At 39.3% G+C, this 25,135-nt stretch overlaps 1 protein-coding gene across 12 annotated transcripts in view; it reads right to left on the bottom strand.

Annotated features, from left to right (window-relative positions):
- Positions 1–25,135, bottom strand: part of DOCK10 (dedicator of cytokinesis 10) — a 275,833-nt gene that overhangs the window by 10,795 nt on the left and 239,903 nt on the right. For 5 of the 12 annotated variants that reach the window (XM_032277648.1, XM_032277637.1, XM_032277641.1 and 2 more), the window contains exons 41-52: positions 23,870–23,982; positions 21,528–21,665; positions 20,729–20,911; positions 20,086–20,196; positions 18,995–19,210; positions 17,526–17,583; positions 17,103–17,201; positions 13,147–13,253; positions 11,054–11,176; positions 10,804–10,917; positions 8,762–8,767; positions 2,138–2,284 (exon numbers count right to left, since the gene is read on the bottom strand). In XM_032277648.1, the coding sequence (XP_032133539.1) occupies positions 2,138–2,284; positions 8,762–8,767; positions 10,804–10,917; positions 11,054–11,176; positions 13,147–13,253; positions 17,103–17,201; positions 17,526–17,583; positions 18,995–19,210; positions 20,086–20,196; positions 20,729–20,911; positions 21,528–21,665; positions 23,870–23,982 (1,415 nt within the window). The remainder of the gene's footprint in view (positions 1–2,137; positions 2,285–8,761; positions 8,768–10,803; positions 10,918–11,053; positions 11,177–13,146; positions 13,254–17,102; positions 17,202–17,525; positions 17,584–18,994; positions 19,211–20,085; positions 20,197–20,728; positions 20,912–21,527; positions 21,666–23,869; positions 23,983–25,135) is intronic. The other 7 variants (XM_032277643.1, XM_032277638.1, XM_032277640.1 and 4 more) reach the window with 3 other exon arrangements.

Below are 25,135 nucleotides of genomic sequence, written 5' to 3'. Positions count from 1 at the left end.
TGGTGAGTGAGTTTGACAAATAGCAAGGAAGAACGCTGGGGGTACTGAGAACATCTAGGAACTTGCATTTGCTCTCCTTTGGAGTCGGAAGAGATGGCGTTCTCAGCCTCTTTTCTAATGAAACCTTGAAGAATTTTAAAACTTCTTCCAATTTTCTCCATCTGTCTACCCATCCACTGCTTATCCAGTCCCAAAGATTTGAGGGACCCCCCTGAATTTATTTGTAATGCTACTGCTAATTAGACTGTAAGGTGGGTGTAGTTGTAACCATTTTACAGATCAAAAATAGAGGTTTAGAGTGACCAACTAATTTATCTAAGATCATCAGCTGGTAAGTGGTGGGAGGGTGGAATGAACACAAGTTGTTCTGATACCAAATTTGGCATTTTCTCATCCTCCCACCCCACTCCCAAAACTCTGTACATACTTTCTACTTAGAAGAACCACTAACACAGTAGTTCCAGCTGCCTGCCTTTCTGGGCAAGGTGACTGTAGCCGTCAAGCTAAGAAGGAGAATGATGAACACATTCACAAAAACTTCTGCCCAGACTCAAAGATTTCATGCCCAGATGCTTCCAAACTTGAGCTTGTGAAAGAGGACAGCAAAAAACGACCTCTTCTATAGCCCAGTAGAACTATATGGCATTGGACACAAGCCATCTTTTCCAGCTCCATTTTCTGCCACACTCTTCTGTTCAACCTGTGTTTCAAAGACCTGCCATTCTCTAAACATATCTCCCCCTTTCGTTCCTCCCCATCATTGCATGTGCTGGGCATCTCAGCATGCTCTTTGCTTCCAGCAAACTAACTTAAACATCATCCCCTCTGTGTAATGCTGCCCAGTCAAGAATGAGCTGTTAAGGGACGTCTCTGCCCTGAGCTTTCTTGGTACAACTTGGACTTTGACTCTCTGGTGATACTTTATTGTAATCTATTTAACTGGCTGTTTGTACAAGTCTTTCTCTTCTTAGCCCCATGTGAACTGTGAACTCCAGAAGGAAGATACTCTGTGTGCTCATCTCCCAGTCTGGGCTTGGCATTCAGTAGGCATTTGATAGAGGTTGGCTAACTGAAAAAAGTGTATAAGAAGATGCTGAGTAATCTAAGAGAAAAGGTAAGTATTTGCCTTCTGGAGCCACGAGGAGGGTAACTGGATGTTCAAAAGTTAATGTAATGTAACTGGCAAGTCTGCTTCTACTATAGGGAACAGGTTTCAAAATTGGTATGACCTAGTATGACGCTTAATACCAAGTGTCAACCGGATTGGATTGAAGGATGCAAAGTATTGTTCTTGGGTGTGTCTGTGAGGGTGTCGCTAAAGGAGACTAACATTTGAGACAGTGGACTGGGGGAGGCAGACCCGCCTTGAATCTGGGTGGGCGCCATCTAATCAGCTGCCAGGGAAGTTAGGGTAAAAGCAGGCAGACAAACGTGGGAGGACTAGACTGGCGAAGTCTCTGGCCTCCATGTTTCTCCTGTGCTGGATGCTTCGTGACCTCAACATCAGACTCCGAGTTCTTCAGCTTCTGGACTCTTGGACTTCAGTGATCTGCCAGGGGCTCTCGGGCCTTTGGCAACAGACTGAAGCCTGCACTGTAGTCTTCCCTACTTTTGAGGTTTTGGGAGGCAACACTGGTTTCCTTGCTCCTCAGCTTGCAGACAGCCTATTGTTGGACTTCACCTTGTGATCGTGTGAGTCAATTCTCTTAATAAACTCCCTTTTATATAGACATCTATCCTATTAGTCCTGTTCCTCTAGAGAACCCTGAGTAATACACCTAGGAAAACTTCCTTGACTGAATAAATATTTTCAACTTGCTGTTGTCTCCAGCTCCACCACTGAGCCCAATTACTGTAAGGCTTTGATTGCTGTTCAGATGCAGTTAACCAATGGAGACGTAGAGAATTTACTAAGCTCTTTTCAAAAGCTACCCGAATAAACACACATAGCGTTTTGAACCTTCCTCCCCCCAAATTACCAACCAGCTAACCAACCAATAGAGAAACAAGTAAAACATCGAAAATTGTTTTGGTAGTTTACTTGCATCGTCAGGCAGAAAATTAAAACTTAACGTAGTTAAAGAATAAAAAATTCAGTCAATTCTTAGCACTTTCATGAACACTGATTTTCCTCTACCTTGTTGGAATCCTGGATTATCTTCACGTTGTCTACTCCAAATTTATCTGCATACAGCTTGAGTAATCTTTGGGAAATCTCGGACAGACCTGTTAGTTTAGGCTCTTTATAAATATATTCTTTACCTTCTTCTTCTTCAAAAAAGCCCTATGGAACATAATGAACCACCAATTTTATTAGAGAATGCTAATCCTAAATCAAAAACAAAACAAAAAGCCATTTACTTAAAAAATATATTCAGTTTTTGGTTGTCATCCAATCCATTGGTTAACACCCTATAAAATTCAAAATCAGAGAAGAAAACAAAGTGAAGAAAATAAGATGTCATCTTATAATCAGACACTAATGTAAATATTTTCTAATCAGGCCAAAGAAACTCCTGAAATATCTCACAAATATTTTTTCTATTTGTAGAACTCCATGGTAATACCTACTTGCATATATTTTGGGAGGAGAACGCCCTCTTGTGGCAGCTGGGGGTAGAATATGAAATATGGAGCAATTTTTTGCTGCATTCAAATAGAGCAATCAATATCGTTTTTAATAAGATCTATAAGTCTTTGAAACTAGCATAGGAAACAGTGTATGGCATGTAAAGCTACCTAAATGGGCTGACTTGTATCCCAAGTAATCTTAGATGGAAAATCACAATACTTTATGTTGTTGTCATAACAGAAATTACATGTTATGCTCCCAAGTACTGCTATTTGAAAAATAACTTTACATCAATGACTTCAGGGACCTGCGAAACTTAGCTATACGTAACTTAATCATTCAGTTTACTTTACTAATAGATCTTTTACATTCTTGAAAAGGAAGACATTATAGGATTAAAAATGGCAACCACATCATTTTTATTCCACAAGAGCAAGCAGGTTTTAGCCTCTATTAATTTATTTGTCTGGTTTGAAGCAGGAGGAAGAGAAGATTCTATTCTCTGACGATAACTAAGTGAAGCAATCTTTGTAATTCCTTCTCTTTTAAGAGACAAAGAAGCAGTTGTCCTGTGGAATACATGTGGCCTCAGAATACTAGATTAAGCTCAGAGTTAAGAACCTAAGGATATCTGGTTTCTTTTCTTTTCTTTTTCTTTTTTGAGGCGGAGTCTTGCTCTGTCTCCCAGGCTGGAGTGGAGTGGTGCAATATCGGCTCACTGCAACCTCCGCTTCCTGGGTTCAAGCCATTCTCCTACCTCAGCCTCCCGAGTAGCTGGGATTATGGCTGTGTGCCACCACGCCCAGCTAATTTTTGTATTTTTAATTGAGACAGAGTTTCACCATGTTGGCCAGGCTGGTCTTGAACTCTTGACCTCAGAATATCCACCCTCCTCACCCTCCCAAAGTGCTGGGATTACAGGCTATATCTGGTTTCTTCTGATTGTAGAGCTGACCCGTAAGGAAATGGCTTTTGAGGTCTAAGTGAAGACACTGGACATCAAAAGAAAACCTAGCCATATCAAAAAATCATTTTTGACTATTAAAAAATATTAATTATATGTTACAAAAGCATAGACAAAATTTTCTAGTGCTGTATTTTTTCATGGTTAATGTGAGACAATGTAAGAATATTGATTAAACTCACATCTATATGATACTTTATACTTCAAAAGCGCTTTCATACATGTAAAAGGGATAATCTTTGTTATAACAGAGTAATTTGTATTCTAAGTGGGCAGTAGCTGTACCTTTGCAGAAGCCAATGAACAAAGTCTAACTCCATAGCAGAACTCTTGCCAATCAGGTAATCGCCTGCTTCCTTGCACACCTCCCTAATTGACTTTGGGCCTTCTAAAGGCAGGAAGTGCGTCTTCCACACTGCCTGCCCAGTGTTTAGCACAATGCCTCGTCTTAAGAAGAGGGTCACTCTATTTGTTGAATAAGCAGATGAATGAAAGGGTTCTTAAAGGGCACACATCTTAAAAAGGCATACGTGCACCAGTATAACTGAAAAATAGTTCATGGCTTTACATAAAGATGTTTTTATTGAACAATTTCTTTGAGAAATGTTCAAGAAAAAATACAAGTAATTATAAGTGCCTTGACCCCAAACTGCTACAAAGTGTCATATGATGTTGAATGCATGAAAAGCAGCTCCCTGTCTTTCGTGTAGACTTTGTAGGGGTAGTGAGGTCTGACTCCACTCCCACATGACTTCCAGCCTGCTATGTTTTTCTCTGTTGCTGTCTTTGTGGAGTTTTGTCTGATTCAAGGTCAGGAGTTGGTGGCTGTAATTGACAGACTGACACATCAGAGAAATAAGACTTCTGAAGCCTTCAGGCAGAATCCTCACGGGGCCAAAGCCGAAGGAACATTTGCAACTTCAATTTCAAGGAGAAAAATGTCTCTAAGTTTCAGGAAAAGATTTTTTTCTTCTTCACCATAGTGTGAAAACTAGTAAAAAGACACATTTTCACTGTAAAGAATTTTCCCCTGACAAACGTCTGAATCCAGAGAGAGCAGAAAATGAATGTTGGGAGGCAGGTAAAAATTGCCATCATCATGACCTTTGTGGCCTTGGTCACGGCCTGTGACTTTCTTTCATCCCTCCTCCTTGGGCTGTGCCATGGGAAAATTCAGACTCAGCAGCCTATTGGGAGGCTCTAAGGACCGCGCTTGGTAAACACATGGCCTTTGGTGAGTGCTAGCTGTGTTGAGGATGGTGGTGATGATGACGCTGGTGGTGATGGCAACAATGATGAAAAACTTCTGTGTCTATAAATCAATCTGAGTTCTGGCTTTTATGCATCTTAACTCAGTTTTCAGTGCTTGAAAATACATACTTTCAGCTTCTCTTGCCTAGGCAATGCAGTTTTTCTTATTTTAAAAGGTCTACTGAAACTCATTTCAATATTTTGGTAAGTGATCAGTGATTGGAACTTTTTTTTTTTTTTTTTTTTTTTTTTGAGACAGAGTTTTCCTCTGTCGCTCAGGCTGGAGTGCAGTGGCGCGATCTTGGCTCACTGCAACTTCCGCTTCCCAGGTTCAAGCAATTCTCCTGTCTCAGCCTCCTGAGTAGCTGGGACTACAGATGCCTGCCACCACGCCCGGCTAATTTTTTATTTTTGGTAGAGACGAGGTTTCACCTTGATGGTCAGGCTGTTCTCAAACTTCTGACCTCAGGTGATCCACTTGCCTTGGCCTCCCAAAGTGTTGAGATTACAGGCGTGAGCCACTGCGCCCGGCTGGAACCTCTTTTTTTAAAAAAAGTTTAGAAATGTACACCTATTTTGTAAGATGAGTAAGAAGGAGATGGAAGGGCAGAATAAAGCATTTAATCTGCTGTCCACTGGGGTTTCTGTAAAGAGTTTTGAAGCCAGACAAATGGCAGCTCTGAAAATATTTGGAATGCATGCTTACCTTCTACCCAGGGAAACTATCAAAGCAAAGACCCCTGAGCTACAGACACTATCTGAAGGAAGGCTTCAATTTTAGCTCTGTCTATGATATAAATGATTTATAAACAGGGACACAAAGTGATGAAAACCAGGGTCAGTTTCTCTTTTGCTTTGGTCCCAAGGTTATAAGCTGACTGCCTTTCAAGGCAATGGGAAATGTGATCTCTGCATTTCCCTTGCTGGTTTGATCTTTTAAATGTCATTTTGCAATGAATAAACACCTTCACCTGCTCTGGTTAGGACACAACACACCCTAGTTAAACAAGGACTGTAAGAATTATGAAACTTTAAGGCAATACATTATGGTAAAAATGTACTTCAATAAACTGACAACTAAAAGCATTGACTCCTTCTCAGATGTTTTTACAGGTACTTGAGAATCTTGCAATGTCCCTGGTTCATCACTGCGACATCAAATAGAAGGGCCTCTGCTATTATGTTAGACTCATTCAAAGTTCACAAAGGGAAGAAAGCATTTGAAGAAGAACCTAGTATACAAAAGATGGACCAGAAAATGTCGACACTAGGCTAAATGCTAAGAGAAAAGAAGCTACATAATTTCTCTGCATTCATGTAGCTTCTCTTAGCATATAAATCTGAACTCAATTATGATGTTTAACTATACAGTATAGATATGTGGCCTAGATCAGCGACTTTCCCATAGGTGGAGAGCTTTATCACATCCCAAAGTGGAGATGGTGGTTTTCCATAGTACACATGCACCTTCCCTCCTTCCTCAAATTCCCTTTTTTTTTTTTGAGATGGAGTCTTGCTCTTCTGCCCAGGCTGGAGGGCAGTGGTGCAATCTTGGCTCACTGCAACCTCTACCACCTGGATTCAAGCAATTCTCCTGCCTTAGCCTCCTGAGTGGCTGGGACTACAGGCGCATGCCACCATGCCTAGCTAATTTTTTGCATTTTTAGTAGAGATGGGGTTTCACCATATTGGCCAGGCTGGTCTCAAACTCCTGACCTCATGATCCACCCACCTCGGACTCCCAAAGTGCTGGGATTACAGGTGTTAGCCACCGCACCTGGCCCAGACTTCCTTTTTTATTAAGATTCTGAGATGCAGGTACACCCATAGAGGTGTGTCTGCAAATTATGGAATCTATGTCATTTGGTGGATAGAATAAAATTCTCCTGGGTCTTTTACTTAATTAATACCAGGGGCATCTGATATTTTAAGTTATGTAATGAATATTCACTTGCTTTCATGTTAAATACCAGCGCCTAAGGACTTTATTGATTACAGCTGATGTTTGCTCACTGCTGCTGTCTCATTACCATGGAAATCAATACTTCAGGGACAATTTGGAGGACACTTTGTATAGGCTGCTATATGTCAAATTTCCATAGTCATTGATGCTGATCCTGGGTGTTCCATTAGACAATTCATGTTGTGCAAGACTTACATTTTTTTAAAGTTCCTGCTACGAACAATCAGTTTTAAACTTGTTTTCTAGTGTCTGTCTCATCACAGATACAATTAGTATTAAATACCCCAGCCAAAACTACAAAATGAGAGCAGCGGTCTACACGGGACACTAAAAATATACCCAAAGCCCTTCGTGCAGGCAAACAACCTACCGCGTATTGCATTTCCATAATCTTTTTCACATCAATGAAAGGCTCGTCAACTTGGATATTAAAAGGTGAGTTTTACAGGGACACAAAGCACTATCATGAATAAGAAATTATTTCTGATTATGGGGATTATGCTAATCAAGTAGTCAAGATTTTATCTTAACTCTTTGGAACCTTCATTCTGTACCCATTTGGGGGAATTATCAAGTCTACTTGGTATTTATTTATCATTGAGTGTGAGATGTGCTGTCTGCTCCTGTGGAATCCCATAGTTCTCACTCTGCATGTGGTGTCTTGAGACAGGCATTTGAATCTCATTTAAGCAGTGATGACTGAGGCTCTAATTTCCTGCTTCTCAGGATGACCTCCATTAGTTTTCCTTGTTCAAAGGTGGTGGGGTTTGAGCTTATGGAGTGCCGTGCTTAGGCAGGTTCTTAGCCTAAGGATTTAACAAAACACCTTGCCTTTTAAGCTCAGATTGGAATTTTTTATCTTTATATCTCACTAGTAGACAAGTGAGAATACTGCAGCATTAAAAAAAATCAGGTGCAAAGTCAGCACACTTTACTGAGGAGTCTGAAAGAAGAACAAAGTTAGGTCATTTGCAAGGAGCTCCCCCCCCAATACTTCCCCAGTGCCCCCTTCAGTCTATTTAGTACAGGGGTTTTCAAGTATTCTTTTAGTAGGTGAGTTAAGGGCCCATGATCCCCAATTTATAAATGAACATAGAAAATGCTGATATAATATGGATGTGGGAAGGAATTTAAAGAATTACAAAAAAGTATGTACTGGTCAGACAAGCAGGACTGGATATGGACAATGTGTGGGTATTAAATGTTTTCTCTTTCCAGCTTAACTGACAATAATTACGTTGAACCATATAAAGTTGCCATTTTTGTACATAAAAAAGTGGCTGAATACAGGCAATTTCATATGGCTCAAAATACTATGAAGACAATTCTTTGGGTATTGGCAGGTTATTTCGGACGTGGTTTGTTTTCCAAATTTCTTATCGTGCTCCTTTCTGCATGTCTGGAGACTTACTCTAAACTATTGGGTAAAGATTTATTCCCTGATTCACCTTTCATGTTGGGAATTAGTCCCATCTCCTCTGAGAATGTTCAGAGCTCACCACCATAGATCCCCCATGTCTCTAAGATACTCCTTTGAAAAAGGCACAGTTTTTTCAGTATCCTCAAAAGATATCCACCAATAGCCATCACTCCAACTTCCAAAATTATGACCATTCTGGTCTTCTTAATAAGCTGCAACTCATAGTGGTCTGAAATAAGTAGACAATTTACAATACTAAGTCTATATTACATATATTTAAGATACGTGGTACCCATACTTATCTCTGTGTGTGTTTGTGTATGTAAGGGTTTCAGACTATGTTTGCCTTTAGGCAGAAAGATCACATGTATGAAACACAAAGAATACATTTTTGTAATTCAGATAACTGGCATAAACAGAACTTAAAGAAATGCAAGATGATTCCCAAAATGAATGAAAACAGGATTATGTCACCCTTTGTACCAAATGTTGATTTGCACAAAATGGTTAAGGTTCAGTAAAACCATACAGAGGGAAGTGTGAGAAGGGTTAGAGCATGCAAATGGAGAGCGAGAGTGAGTGCGAACTTACCACAGCCTGGAACAATCAAGACCAAAAGAAGAAAAGAGTAAACATCTGCATTAAAAACTAGTTGAAAAGCAGTGTGATTCACTTCTAGCTTCTTTAGAGCCTGTATCTCGGATATTGATTGGTTGCAGAAATCATCTGGTAGGCAATTCTGTTTCCACGACCAGGGTATTAATGTAGATTTTTACTTTTTCATTGGAAAGAACGCCTGAGGAATTGCAGGGTCATGTCTTGGTGACCCAAAAGCACACCTGTTTTTTTTTTTTTTTTGAGATGGAGTCTCGCTCTGTCTCCCAAGCTGGAGTGCAGTGGTGCGATCTCGGCTCACTGCAACCTCCACCTCCCTGGTTCAAGCAGTTCCCGTGCCTCAGCCTCCCAATTAGCTGGGATTACAGGCGCACACTACCATGCCTGGCTAATTTTTTTGTATTTTTAGCAGAGACTGGGTTTTACCATGTTGGCCAGACTGGTCTTGAACTCCTGACCTCAGACAATCTGCCCGCTTCAGTCTCCCAAAGTGCTAGGATTACAGGCGTGAGCCATCAGGCCCGGCCCCAAAAGCACATCTTTTGTGCTACTCCTGTGCTGCTGGGTTAGCCTGTGACCACCTCCCTTGAAACTCTGTTTTTCTCTTCCAATCCCCCCACTCCCACATCCCCTTCCTGACCCATAGCGTTTTCTGCTATTTTTCTTGCTAATGTTTCACCAATGTCACAAATTGTATGTTTTCTTCATGGCTTCCAAAATGGCTCCAAAATACTATTTTTTCTTCTCTGTCTTCCTCTCCTGAAGGTTCCCACACTTCTCTCTCTCCCATCTATGTTCTCACTTCAGATAGTTCAGATTATTTTCCATGGACCCCCAAAATGTCTAAATTTGCTTTTTTTTACCCCTATGGATTGTTTATGCAGATCTCCATTTTTCAGACCTTTAGTTTCTCTGTCTCCACTATCCTGATGTTCCTGTGTCCTGGGAAAAATCCTAGGTGGACTAATTTGTTTATGATAAGCGGCTACTTGGTGATACTTTTCCTTCCAGGTAAAAAGTATCTATCTTTATTAATTCAGAAGTTAATTTTTAAGCTGCTTTTGGTGAGCAAAGTATGTATTTTTCAAATGACTTCAGTGGGAGGTGACCTAGAGTGACCATGCCGGAGTTGACTCCTTCAGCTGCAGCCTTAAGAACAAGGAGATGGGAAGAACAAGAAGCTATGTGCAATTGTGCCTTACACGGATTGTAGGGAGAGGAAGTATGAGGTCTGAGAGCCACTGCAACACTGAAAATAAAAGCACGGGCTGTTTATACACATAAGCAACAGTCTAAAATCTGTCTGCTGAAATATAATAGCGCTGTAAGCCTTCCTGAAAAGAAAATGAATGGTGCCTGGCTTTATCCCATTGAAAATGCTGCCCAGAGACATTCATAATTAATTTATAATATGTCCACTTTCAGGCCAATACAGTGGCTAAGTAATATTCTCCATCTTCTTCATTGCTTATGCAGTAAACTGGGAAGGGTAACTTTGAAATTACATTGACTTGCAATATAGCAAATGAAAGAACCATCTGGTATTCTGTCTAGAAACAGTGGTAGTTTGAAAATAGGAGAAAAGAAATTGTGTGATTGTAAAATCAAAGGTTTGATATGGTGGAGCCCCTGAGAATTCTCTTATTTCCTAGGATATTAGGAAGGTTATTTCTTAAAACATGTTCAATTTAATTTCACTTTAATATATGATACAAACCTACAATTGGATATTTTGGGGTGAGCTGAAAAGAAGAGAATGTCGAAAAATAAGTGCCCTCTTTCTTCAAGAAGTTAGAAATCACCATTAACCCATGGATTTCTTTGCTCACTTGTTTCTCAACTTAGTTCATTCTTATGGGCAACATATAGACCATCACATCCAGAGAAACACTCAAGTATAGTCAGACACACCCACACCCCTCAATTCATTGGCACACATAGATGTCTTATAAAGAATGAAAGACAACATTTAGCTTCTCAGCAGAATTCATGGGCCATGTTATTTCTGGTGCACTTACCTGCCCATAAAATGCCACACGATAGTAGCGACCAAACAGCCGCTTCTCTGAATTCACCACCTCTGCCACTTTCAGGTATGACCGATGAATGTCGTAGTAGAGATCTGACAATTTCTGAAACCATAAGTGAAAGAGTTTCATGAAGATGATGCTGATATACAAATAGGGAGTTTTTAATTTTGAAAACTGTAAGTTTTTCCAGTTCGGCAGAGTATATTTTAACTAACTTCTAGGGGGCTAGAATACATACTTTGAAGTCTCGTTGTTTCTCAAAGACAGCAATGATGGGCTTGTTGACATCAGCAATGAGTTCGTATCGCTCAGACTTCCAGAGAAACTCCACACACATGTATAGCTGCTCCACCAGGATATTCTGCGATTTCCCCCAATCAAAATGAGATTTTACATGATTAAAGTTGTGGCTCATGCCTGAAATTTGGTTTCAAAACTGTTGCATTGTCAAGCTTTTTCCTCTGTTACCAGCATTTAAAACCCAGCAGGGGACCGTGGTGTCATCTTGGATTCTTGCCTATCTGCATTTCCATTACCTAAATAGTGCCCCAAAAGTGCTAATTTAAGTCTTTGAAATGACTTCAGATCTTTCTTCCCATTCCCTCTGCTACTGACTTATGTACTCCCTGATCCCTGAAATAGTTTTGAGCGAATCTGTTTTCCCTTTCCAATCGCTACTCTCCAGTAATCTTTCTTTGGAAAACATAAATCTGATCATGCAATCTCCAGTGCCTTAAACCGATGTGGGAACTCCAGTATTTAAACTGTTGTCCAAACTCTAGCATGGCATTCAAGAAGCTCCACAATCAGGAACCAACCCCCCTTTTGGTGACTCCTTCTTTCAATGCTCTGTCCTTGACTTTGGAGTTTGGCCATACCATATACCATTCCATTACTGGAATACTCTGACCTCCATACTTCTGTCTGTGTTATAGCTGCCCCTTTAAGAACCTTCTTCTCTTACTTCACACCTTCAAGTCCTATCGAGACTCAGCACACAAAATATGAAGAGCTTTTATTTACATTCCATTCATTGCCGTTTCAACCACCTTCACGTAAAAACAAAGTTCCCTTTTTAATTGCAATTGTAGATGATACCTAGATTTAGTGACTGGGCATCTGTTTTTGCCTGGTCATTCATCACCGTGTAGGAACTCTGTTTTTCTCAAGATTCTAAATTCTCTGAGAACAGGAATTATGCTTTATTTTTTTTCAGCCCTTACCTCAATTTCTTTCATATACTAGCGGTTTAATAAATTTCCAAATGAATAAAGTTGTATAAGCTTTAAAGGAAATGTATAATATTGTTGGAATGTTTTCAACAATTTCTTTTAAGAAAAGGTTCTTAAACATTATTTTAAATAGTTAACATAAATATGTAACTATATTTACTCTGTTTGTTGGCAATATATACTAAATTGATATAGAACCATATGTAAAATTGTACAAAATTCATCTGAAAATTTACTTTCTGCATAATTTTTTCATTTATGTAGTACTAAGTCTTAAAATTAGTTTATAAAATATTTTACTTGCTTAATGAGAGGAGTTCTATTTAATTCTTGAGATTTATTGCTAAGTAATTCCCAATAGGAAGTTTTTTTTTTTTTTTTTTTTATTGAGACAGAGTCTTGTTCTGTCATCCAGGCTGGAGTGCAGTGGCATGATCTCGGCTCACTGCAACCTCCACCTCCTGGGTTCAAGTGATTCTCCTGCCTCAGCCTCCTGAGTAGCTGGGATTACAGGCTCCCACCACCATGCCTGGCTAATTTTTGTATTTTTAGTAGAGACGGGGTTTCATCATGTTGGCCAGGCTGGTCTCGAACTCCTGACCTCAGGTGATCCGCCCACCTCGGTCTTCCAAAGTGCTGGGATTACAGGCATGAGCCACCACGCCCGGCCAGAAAGTTTCTTTTTTAATTAATGAAAAATAAATCTGGTTATGTTCCATAACAGAAGGTTTTCTGCAGAAACTAATGAACTTTTATATCCAATTGCATTTGTAAATAAACTTGCTGATGCTTTTAGAAAAGAACCTATGGTCAGTTCACGAAATTTAGCATCCCTTATCACCTTTACCAAAAGACGGGGGATTTTGTCTTACAGAAGAGCTGATAATATACATTTGAGCCCATCTTAGAGAAGTAAAACTTAGTTTAAATTTTCACTGAAGTCTGGTATCTACTAATCTTGGCTTAATTTTAGCCTGCATTTCATTTTGTCTAATTAAATTATATTATAGAATAGTTTTAAGCTTGCTTCTCCCTTATTTAGCTTAATGTCACAAGCCAATACATCTCTTTATTGTACATGAGATAATTTTGGTCTAACCTCATTGTATGGTGTATCCTGCATTCCGGAATCCTCTTTCATCGCTCCTTCTTCCTTAATGTTTGGTGTAATGCTCAAAAAGGCTGGCCATCCCATAGAGAACATGCCTTGGGAGGACCAAGAAGAATAAAACATTATTATCTGAGACAGATTTTGCTTAGATCAGATAATGCCTTTCTTCATGATGTTACCAACTGGTAGTATTATAAAGCTCACACAATCAACAAGATGGCTGGATTATGACTATTGGTACTCTCTGCCGGGCAAACAATATTCTTCTTTTTATAATTTTTGTATCATTTTCAGGTGACACTTTTTATAAAGAGATAGCATGGGATTATAAACAGAACATAAGATTTGTGGTAGATGTTATAATTCCAATCTTCTGGTTTAATTAATCTCTGAGACTGTGTCCCTCTTTTGTTAAACTGGGGACATTAATATCTATCTCAAAGGATGTTGAAAGGATTCAAAACATTAATATTTGAGAAAATACCTGGTACGCTCAGCACATTATAAAGAAAATGCTCGTAGTTGGGTGGAGTAATGGGTGCCTGTAATCCCAGCTACTTAGGAGGCTGAGGCAGGAGGATTGCTTGAGCCTAGGAGTTTGAGGCTAAAGTGGGTTATCACCCTGCCATTGTACTCCAGCCTGGGTGAAAGAGTAAGAACCTATCTCTCCCCCAATGCCCCCAAAAAGACAAGAGAATGCCCAGCCATTGCACTCCAGCTTGGGTGACAAAGTGAGACCCTATTTCTCTCCTATGCCCCCCCAAAAGACAAGAGAATGCCCAATACTTGCTTTTTTTTTTTTTTTGAGATGGAGTTTCACTCTTGTTACCCAGGCTGGAGTGCAATGGCATGATCTTGGCTCACTGCAAACTCCGCCTCCTCGGTTCAAGCGATTCTCCTGCCTCAGCCTCCCAAGTAGCTGGGATTACAGGCACCTGCCACCAAACCCAGCTAATTTTTTTGTATTTTTAGTAGAGATGGGGTTTCATCATGTTGGCCAGGCTGGTCTTGAACTCCTGACCTCAGGTGATCCACCCGGCTCAGCCTCCCAAAGTGCTGGGATTACAGGCATGAGCCACCATGCCTGGCCAATACTTGCTATTTTCACTCTTTTATATTATGTAGAAACCTCAAATATTCTTAGTATCTTAGCCACCAAGATTTAAAAAGGTCTGTCTCTACAGATACATGTGAAAGCAGTTTATAATGGGTAACATTCCCAGAGGAGGGATCAGATCTGAATGGTGGGGAATGTGAGTGACTAGGACTAGCTGGAGTGACACAGCAGCCCCTGAGCTTTGGCTCCGACACAAGCTAACCATGACATGTGGGGCAGATTATTTAGCTTCTCTTGGTTTTCTCAGCTATAAACGGGGTGAAAATAGCAACGAACTCACAGACTTGTTACTGGCAACTAATTGAGATACTGCTGGGACAGGGCTTAGTGTGATGCCTTCTATGTAGTAAGTGCTTTTTAAGTTATAGCTGATACTTTTGTGGAATGATTTTGTTTTTAATAATCAGCTCATTTGTTATGTAACTAAATGATCACTCCCAAAACATGCTAGAAATTATAAATATAATAGTTATTGCAATCTAATCCTTGCTTTTATGTATTTTTTTCTTTTTATAATAATATCAAACATATATTAAACTATATGAGAGCTAATTGTAGGAGAAGTCACAACATACTTCTTGCCGGATGATGATCACTTTGTTTATTTTTTACTTTTATTTTTTTGAGATGGAGTCTCACTGTGTTGCCAGGCTGGAGTGCAGTGGCATGATCTTGACTCACTGCAAACTCCGCCGCCTGGGTTCAAGCAATTCTGCCTGAGCCTCCCCAGTAGCTGGGACTGCAGGTGCGTGCCACCATGCCTGGCTAAGTTTAGTATTTTTAGTAGGGACAGGGTTTCACCATGTTGGCCAGGATGGTCTCGATCTCTGGACCTTGTGATTCACCTGCCTCGGCTTCCCAAAGTGCTGGGATTACAGGTGTGAGCCACTGCGCCCGACCAATGATCACTTACAAGTACAACTGACGCAGCTGTACTTTCTGGGCTCACCCATATTCACCTATATGCATACCATTGTGCACATTGTAGGGAAGGGATAGTTTACTCCTTTGACTAAAAAATATCAAAATAGCAAACTGTATGAAGGGCTTCAAATATGTGCCAATGACATTCACATATATGCTGATGATATATGCTAATCAGAATATGCTAATGCATCAAAGCACATAACATCGGCTTATGTATCATCAGATATATGTTAATGTATCATAGATGGTCACCTTCCCAAGCTTAAAGTTTAATAAACAAAGATATCCTTTTCTTGATGGGCACATTATATTCTCATAACACCTTAGGTCTAACACTGGGCATTTAAAGCATTTTGAATATCAAAGATTCACACAACTTTTTAGGAGATGCGTTTCCACAGGCTCTCAAACTAACACCTGCTTTTATCAGTTTCTTAGTTTTGTTCTTAGAATTCGAAACAGTCTTTATGGAACATTATGGCAGCTGGTTATGATAAGCAATAGATGCAGAAGGACATGTTAAATAAGGCAATGATATTTTTGACAACTTGTATATAAAAATCAGGCTAAATGGGAAATGGAACACTAAGCAAGAAGATTCCTGAATTTTAGGGTGGACATGAGCCATGGCGCCACATCTGGCTTCTTCTTCAAGGTCCTCAAACAAGTAGCCTCACTGTCCCTCAGTTTGCTTTGGTCATTTGGTTCAAATGTCTTATATGCAAAATCTACTGAGACGTTTCAGAAAACATACAAATATTTAAATGAATAAGGGATGAATTATGTTTCTGAAATATAGCAAGTAAAGTCCATTTATATTTAAAGTATTTTGATTTTCCACATCTAAAAATGTATTTCTGTTGTTTGTATACTGACTTTTCCACTGCATTTGGAAGTTAAACCAGTGTTATCAAATAGACTACAGTTCATAAAATTTGGGTTCGAACAAATTTTTGCAAGACAATATAGATTAAATGTGTTAACTATATCACCCATTTTTTTGTGCAAAGAGTAACTCTTTAGTCATCATTATAATTTCAAAAAATCAGACGTTAACAATGAAATATTTCTAAAGGAAATCTGTACCATATGCCATATGTTATAAATTGTCAGTTTATACTTTTGAAAAATGAAATGGAACATGCTGATTTTAAAGTCTTACATATACATTATATGTATATGTCTTCATTTTTCTTTTCTTTTCTTTCTTTCTTTTTTTTTTTAATTGAGATGGAGCCTCACTCTGTTGCCCAGGCTGGTGTACAGTGGTGTGATCTTGGCTCACTGCAACCTCCGCCTCCTGGGCTCAAGCAATTCTGCTTCAGTCTCCCAAGTAGCTGGGATTACAGGTGCCTGCCACCATGCCCAGCTAATTTTTGAATTTTTAGTAGAGACCAGGTTTCACCATGTTGGCCAGGCTGGTCTCAAACTCCTGACCTCAAGTGATCCACCCACCTTGGCCTCCCAAGTGCTAGGATTACAGGCATGAGCCATCATGCCTGGCCCGATTTTGTATTTGAAATAAACACTTCTGTTACATTTAAAAATAAAAATAGTTTCCTCTTGCAATTTCAAACAAGTCATCAATTTCAGAATAAAATCCCTATGGCAGACTGGCATACAGATTGGTAGCTAAATTAAATATGGCCATAACCCATACACTTGAATGTTGGAGAACACACAGTTCTATTTGCTGACAACTTTTCAGTTATTTAAATTTCATAAATTTTGGATGGGATTTCTGAATGGCAGGAGTTTAAGTTTTTGGCAGAGTCAGTTGTGTAGATCTGAGATAGTTTTTGCTTCTAAGAATCTATTTAAGAAGGTTTCACTGAACTAGAATTTATTCAGCAGGTTGATTTCTTCTGCATTGGGGTAAATGAGCAGTTAGATCACTCACTTCCTCCACTGGGAGTTGTTAGTAATGAGTTGCTATCACAAGGGTGGGTATCCTCCGGGAGCAGGGATGCTGTGCAAATCTTTTCCATTTTCCAGTAACCTATGGTAGTGCAAGATGAGGTTAGGACATTGCTACATGTTTATGTTAATACAAGCTTTTGAGACTACAAATCGTTAGCCAATGCATTCTCGTTTTGAAGTAAGAAGCTGACCATCCAGTTAGCCTTTGCTGTACATGGAATAAACACATCAATGACATGATAGACTGAAAATGTTAAAAGTACAGCATAATTAGAAGTATCTGTGAAAGCGATTATTACTTAAACATAACAGATTAATGAACTGTAAAATTAATACGTTATTTCTATTAGGCTTCCACGTGTTGATATCTGGGCTTTTTGCCTTCCTCACATGGTCATCTTACCCTTTCTTTTCAGATATTCTGCAATGAGAGCAGCAATATGGATGTAACACATGGCAGCCTGTAACGAGAAAGAAAATAAGGAGGCTGAGGGGATGGAGTTTAATATGAGCGTTAGTCTTCCAAGTCGAGCCAGTATTCCATGTCAGAATATGTTATGTGGAAGGATCCTTTGTAATCATGGAATTGAAAGCAAGAATCAGTTGTATTTCCAAAAACTTCACCATCAAGAATGAGTACTTCGGTTTTTGTTTATTTGTTTGTTCTTGATTAGTTTGGAGCTGTGTGAAGGAGCTGGCCTGAAGAATTTTCCCACAGAATTATCTTCCTTTATGTCTAAGCCTAGATTAAAAAAAACATAGGTCTTCTTTTATAATTAGAACTGTAACTCTATATCTAGATATAAATTGGAAATAAAAATAATCTGCTTTCTAAATAACTTTTTTTTTTTTACCTCCAGGAATAGCCCCTCTGAATTTGTGTTGCCTTTAAAATGGTCACCTCACAGGTGTGACCTAATGTAACACCTGTGCTCCCCACAAACCAGATTATATGGGTGATGTTATAGTTTACTCTAATATCTCTTATGAAGCACTGAACATTGCTGAACACATATTAAAACTTGACTTGCTGAAGATTCCAAATGACTTCAGCTTTTTCCTTTTTAGGTTTCATGGAGGAATGTCATCATTTTCAGAGCAGCCCAAGGGCTCCTCATTCTCGTCCTCACTAAACTGCTGCCAAGCCAGCCTTCTGGTTTCCATTCCAGAGTCGCTGATTACCACGTGTTTAGAAGAACTTCAGAGTTAGGGAATATCCTAGACTATCCTAGACAAATTAATCTCCTCCCCAAAGAAACACAGTTCTGGAATAGAATAGAACTTCCCATTTGGTACTCAGAAGCCCTTGGGTGCTGTGAATTGCTGCATATGATCTATCCAGTATTGAAACTGACATAAAAAGTTAAATGTTAACGTCTAATCTTCACACAGTGGTCTCTCCTCAAGTGGCACTAAAGATCATTAATTTTTCCATGGCCAGTTCAGACTAGCTGTAAATGAGGACAGATTCCCCCTACTGAGTTTACTCACTATGGTGGCAAGCTTCCCCATTCTACTCTAGTTGCAGAGAAGAAGTTTTAAAACACAGAACATTAATTTAATGACTCAATTCTTAGACACTCTTACCACACTCCTCCTCAGCTTCAGGTTTTTAGCATTCAGTGCTGCATTACAATTTATACACCTGCAGTTGCTCCCACTGACTCTGGCCTTTATTTGATGTCAATTACTTAGAGCCAGGTATCCTTGAATGCTATATGCAAGTTTGTTGTATATAACCTACAGCTGAGTGAAGTCTAGATTAGTGGAAAAACATGGCATCATTTTCTAGTCCATGCTGTAAATGAAGATTCAATTTTCCTGATAAAGAGGATAATACTGATGGCAAATGACTGAGCCTTTGCTAATCACCTCAGATAAGTCTCCGTTTCTGGCGTGAATCTTGGCCATACTTTCCAGCCAGGTCCTCCGTAGTTCGGGAGTGCTTGCATAGGAGTTTGCAAGGCTGTACTGTAGATCCACCAGCATCTCAGGGTCCTTCTCATGCTCCTTCATCTGAGCCGTGGCCATCAAAACAGTCCTTATACGCTTAGTTAGGTCTTTCACCTCTGCTGGGAAATTGCTGTTCTTTGGAAAAGAGAGAGCCTGGGTCATTATCTGTTTAGAATCTGTAAATTAACTGACTTCAAGTTATGCTATTAATTGTGGCTAGGCATCACAGTTTGGCACATTCCATATATAGTATAAATGTGTGCACTCTATATATGTGCATTCTATGTTTTATGACTGTGGATATACACATTTCAAGATTACAAATTTCAGGAGGCTCTATTCTTTTGTCTTCAAGCACAACTTTTAGTAAAACATCCTGATTTCTTTGAGGTATTCCCCTTCCTCGCTCTAGTTCATGTGATTTGAACAGGTCTGACTTTGCTCCTAGGGATCATGGGTGGCATGCAACACTGGCCCGACCAATTCTATTGTTTGATCCTCTAGGCTACAGCGATTGGTTTAGGGATAAGCATAGGATTTAATCTTGATCAAAGAAATTCAGTTGTGGGACTTAATTTGGAACTATCAAACAAGGTGATTTTCTACTAAGACCCTACCATGGTCCTTAAAATTTCTGAGAACATGCCTAGGGGGCATAGCCTGTCAACAGCAATTCAAACAATAAACTTGATACAAGTAGTTTACTTTGAGAAGTGCTCAAAGCTCAATGTCGCAATAAACGAAACAAACAATTAATTTTTTTTTTCTTAGAGACAAGGTCCTGCTCTGTTACCCAGACTGGAGTGCAGTGCTGCCATCATAGCCCACTGCAGCCTCAAACCCAAACTCTTGGCCTCATGCGATCGTCCTGCCTTGGGTTCTCCAAGTGCTGAGATTACAGACATAAGCCACTGTACCTGGTCTATTTTTATAATTTTGATATCTCACAAAAAGAATCCACTTCAGTTTTTAAAAAATGCTTTTGTAAAAGCCCACCAAGCATTTCTTACTTTCATTTGCTTGTCTCCATTGGCAAAATTATTGGTAATTGCAAGCGAATGTTGAAACCGAGAGCCTCCAATCCCAGCATCGGCTATTAGCTGGCTCACAGCTTTGATGAGCTGGAAGAGAAAAAAATGAATTCCGAAAAATAAGATCAGAAACAGTATTCTTAAAGACATCCACTGGGCTGGGTAAATGTATTATTAGTTTCTCCCCGTAGGTCCAATGAGAGAAGTGTTTATGCATTAAATCTCCAGAAGGTATTATTAAATCTAGGGTGTTTCCTATAATCTTAAATACCTAAAAGAGGCTGCAGGAACCTTGGAGTCTTGGGATGCCTAGAAGAAAAAAAATTAGGTCTGGAATTTGGTGAGGTTTGGCCTGCTAGAGCGAGCCATGTGTTCCTGAGTTGCTTATTCCATGTGATTCTTATTTCCTCGCAGAAGAAAGGACAGTACAAGTGGAGATACTCTGCAGATTTCTGCCCAGCTGTGCTTCTTCTATTAAACAGAACTGAGTGCTACAGCGTCTTCAAGGAGGACTCTGGTGGAGGAGTTAGTGACGGTTGCCCTGAGGACAGATGGCTGTAAGCACTGCTGAAACAGATCAGTGGTTTTAACAACAGCATTAATGAACATTGGCAGCACTTACTTGTAAGTGGGACCGGACAATTGACTTCTGCTTGTTAAATTCAAAATTCTTCCTCATGAAAAAGTACAGAAGGGCTGAGGCTTCTGTCTGAGTTGACCGTGACCTGTGGTTACAGCATTTTAGGACTTCGTAGCAGAATGACCCACAGAGGTCAGCAGGCCCTTGAAAGAATGCTGAAGGAAACTGCAGAAATGGAAGAAAGGGTGAAGGGAGCAACATGCCTTCATTTTGCTCTGTTTGTTCTCATATTGTAAAATTCCCTAGAACAATATCCCTCTTCTTTTTTGTTTCAACCTAGTCTTTTTTTTTTTTTTCATTTGCAAGTGGGGAGGCTATAATTTATTAAGGTCTACGTTAGCATTTACCTTTTTTTCCTGGATATAATTATTCTCTACATTGTAAGTATCGCTTGTGTCAGTAACTGATGACAATCACAGGTGTTATTTACAAGCATCCTCAAAGGTGGTGGCTGTATCCACTTTAATGTGAAATCTTTAACTTGACATGGATGAATATGCCGGTTCAAGATGTGCATTTTACCTAACTTGATGACACAAACACCGGTAACTCAAAGAATTGGTGACCAGATGCTAATTGGTCACCAGATGCTAATACTTTCTGGTATTTGAGCAGACAAATTGTCAAGGCTGTACACTCATTTTGAGACCAGGAATCAATGTCTAATAAAACCCAAATTCAAGAAAACAATCCTTCTTCTCTCCCTACTGAGAGATGCAAGGATTCCTGTGGGTTTACTGTGATCCTACCTAAGCTTCATTGAAACCTGGAAGATCCTTACCTTGCACACAAACAGTCTCAAGGAGGCAAACACATGCTTCAGTGCTGTGGCTGACTGATTGACTTGGAAAAAGAGCATGTAGGTGTCAAAGACCCTTTTCATCAATGAATTTTGACAGTCAGATTGTTGGAGTTGTCTCTGGAAATTCAATGCAGATGTTATTCAGGATAAGTGAAAGAATATTTACATTCTATCAAAAAATGTTTATTGTGAACCTATTATGTGCTAAGGCACAATTCTGAGTGCTGGAAATAAAAGATTGAATAAGGAGACACAGTTCATGTTTACTGTGAAACTTACATAGCGGTGATTGAAAAAAACATGACAAATTGAAATAGACTAGGATGATGTAATTGCAAGTAGTTGCTTTGGGGATAGGATTACTTCCATAGATAGTCAGCAAAGACCTCTCTAATGGATAAATTGGCACGTGAGCTCAAGGAGCCTGTCCTGGAGAGATCCGGGAGGATTGTCCTGTGGGGGAGAAATAGCTGGTACAAGTGCCTGGATTTGCAGAGGAGCTTGTGAGTTCAGGGTTGAGAAAGAAAAGCAGAATAGCTGGTGCAATGGTGAGTGGGGTGGGGTCAGGGGAGAAATGGGAGATGAGGTTACACGTTCTCGAAGGCACTAGTAAAGCCCTTAAAATGTGTGAGATTTGAGCAACATTTTCATGGCCCAATAAAGAATCAATATAGTCATTGCTTTCTCTATCACCATGCTGACATTTCACCTGAAAATAGGGCTTTCTTGGCATAATTATGCTGTTTGGCGTAGACTTTATTCGAAGAATCTAAATTTTCCTGGCTCAGTCATTTTATTTTCCTTTTTTTTTGAGACAAGGTCTCACTCTGTCACCTGAGCTGGAGTGTAGTGGCACAATCATAGCTCACTGCAACCTCCACTTCCTGGGCTCCAGTGATCCCCCCACTTCAGCCTACTGAATAGCGGGGACTACAGGCATGTGCCACCACAGTTGACTAATTTTTCAATTGTTTATAAAGACAAAGTTTTACTATATTGCCGAGGCTGTTCTGGAACTCCTGGCTCAAGAGATCCTCCCGCCTTGGCCTCTCAAAGTGCTGGAATAACAGGCATGAGCCACCACAACTGGCCCTGGCTCACTCCTTAATGTGCTAGCCTAGGTGTTTAAGCTCATTTGGTAGAGCTCCATATGTTTTTAATAGCTTTATTGAAGTATAATTGACATGCAATAAATTGAACACATGTGACGAGTACAATTTAATAAGTCTGACACTGGCATACACCCATGAAACCATCGCCACAATCAAGATAATGAACATATTCATCACTCCCAAAAGTTTATAAATTCTTTTTTTTTTTTTTGTAATTCCTTCCTCCCACTCTTCCTCCACATCCCTAGGCAACCATTGATTAGCTTTTTGTTTTCATCACTTACATTTTCTAAAATTTTATATAAATGAAATAATATATACTGAATGATATAGTATATAATCTTTTAAAATTCGGTTTCTTGGGTTTCACCCACGTTATTGTATGTATCAGTAGTTTATTTCTCTTAACTGCTGAGTAGTATTCTATTGTATGGATAAACCACAGATTTTTAAATCTACCTGTTGATGTATACTTGATTTATGTATATGCACATAACCTGAGTTAGGTATGGGCACATATGCTATATGCACAAAGCTGCCATGCATATTTGTGTACAAAGCCTTGTGTGGATATATGCTTTCACTTTTCCTGGGTAAATACCTAGTATAGTATTGGAATGGCTGGTCATATGATAGCTGCATGATTAACTTTTTCAGAGACTGCCATGCTGTTCTCCCACATGTTTTTATCACTTTGCATTCCCACTGTCAATCAATGGGAGTTCCAGTTTCTCCACATCCTTGCCAAAACTTTAGATGGTCACTTTTTAAAAATTTAGCCATTCTAAGTAGTGATCATCATTTTGTCAAAGATGTCCAAATGTCAAATAAGTACACGAAAAAGTGCTCAACATTATTAGTTTTTTTTGGATCTAGTTGTAAATTTAATACATCTCTGCCTCTTCTACTGAAAAATTACAGTCACACTCTTACTCAGCCCAGCTTGCCCGAGAGTGAAGCAAGATAAATGAGGAAGAAAGACTATTTGACAATAGTGAAATGCATACACGTACATATCAAGCAAACATTAATCAACCTGTGATAAAATCAAAATCTCACCGTTAACATGTTTTCCACTCACACTTGGGTTGATTTATGTAAGGTTAATTGATTTCATAAATAATTTTTAAAAAACATGTTTTTGACTTCACATGGCTTTTCTACCTTACATTTCATCATTTTTGCAGAAAATGTTAAGATCATATTCACCTGGTGAGTCTGAGTGAAGAGGGATAACATGTCTAGAATAGTGAGGCAAACCTCCGTAGCTATATTGGCCTCAGTGTCTACGTGGTGCACGATGTCTATTTCATTGGAGTTGCCTACAAAATACAAAGTAAAACATGCATAAAATCTAAGACAATGCTTTGTAGCCTATAAAGGATTTCCTTCCATTACAATATATTCAAAGTTTACTGGCATTTTGATTAATAATTTATTAAATCAAAATGTTTTTGTTTGTTCAGTTTCTTTATTGGTTGAATTAAAAATACTAGAGTCTTTAGTGTGTGTGCCCTTTGCATATATTAGCTGTGGGGTTTCCATTGTTTCTGAGTTGTTTTCCATTAATTTGGCCAAAGACAGGGTCATATTTCTTTCATAATCAGGCTGTCTCAAGTTCTAGGCTTCTGGGCTAATAAATGAAATGTACAGTCTCAGTGGCCTATCTTTATGTCCCCTCAGAAACTCACAAAGTGCATTTATAGGTTAAGGCAAATACCTTCAAACAAGTAACTGTGGGCCATGCGCCCATAATTGCTAACAATCTATCAGTGAAAAGAGTCAAACTTCGTAAAATATTTGAAGAGATTTATTGTGAGCCAAATATGAATGATCATGGCCTGTGACATAGCCCTCAGGAAACCCTGAGAACATGTGCCCAAGGCGTTTGGGCTACAACTGGGTTTTATACATTTTAGGGGCACATAAGACATCAGTCAGTACATGTAAGATGTACATTGGTTTGGACTGGAAAGGCAGGAGAACTGAAAGTGAAAGAGGGGTTCTTCCAGGTTATAGGTGGATTTAAAGATTTTCTGATCGGCCATTGGTTGAAATAGTTTATATAGAGACCTGGAATCAATAAAAAGGAAACGTCTGGGTTAAGATAAGGGATGGTGGAGACCAAGGTTCTTATTATATAGATGAAGCCTCCAAATGGCAGACTTCAGAGAGAACAGATTGTAAATTTTTCTTATAAGGCTGAAAAAGGTGCCAGACTCTCAGTTGATTCTTTCCTGGATCAAGAAGAAGACCTGGAAAGGGAAAGGGGTTTCTTTACAGAATGCAGATTTTTCCCCACAAGAGACAACTCTGCAGGGCTGTTTCCAGATACGGGAAACAAACATATTTGAAGGTAAAATATTTTGATTTCTTTCCTTAGCTGTCATGTGGTGTTATGCCAGAGTTAGGTTGGAAAGTAAGTCATGTTATATACGGTTCACTGAAACCCATCTGATGAGACTTTATAGTTGG

This window comes from Sapajus apella, unplaced genomic scaffold (assembly GCF_009761245.1).
Source record: "Sapajus apella isolate SASKATOON/1434 unplaced genomic scaffold, GSC_monkey_1.0 scaffold10, whole genome shotgun sequence".
NCBI lineage: Eukaryota > Metazoa > Chordata > Mammalia > Primates > Cebidae > Sapajus > Sapajus apella.
This window is presented reverse-complemented; position numbering and strand designations above follow the sequence as displayed.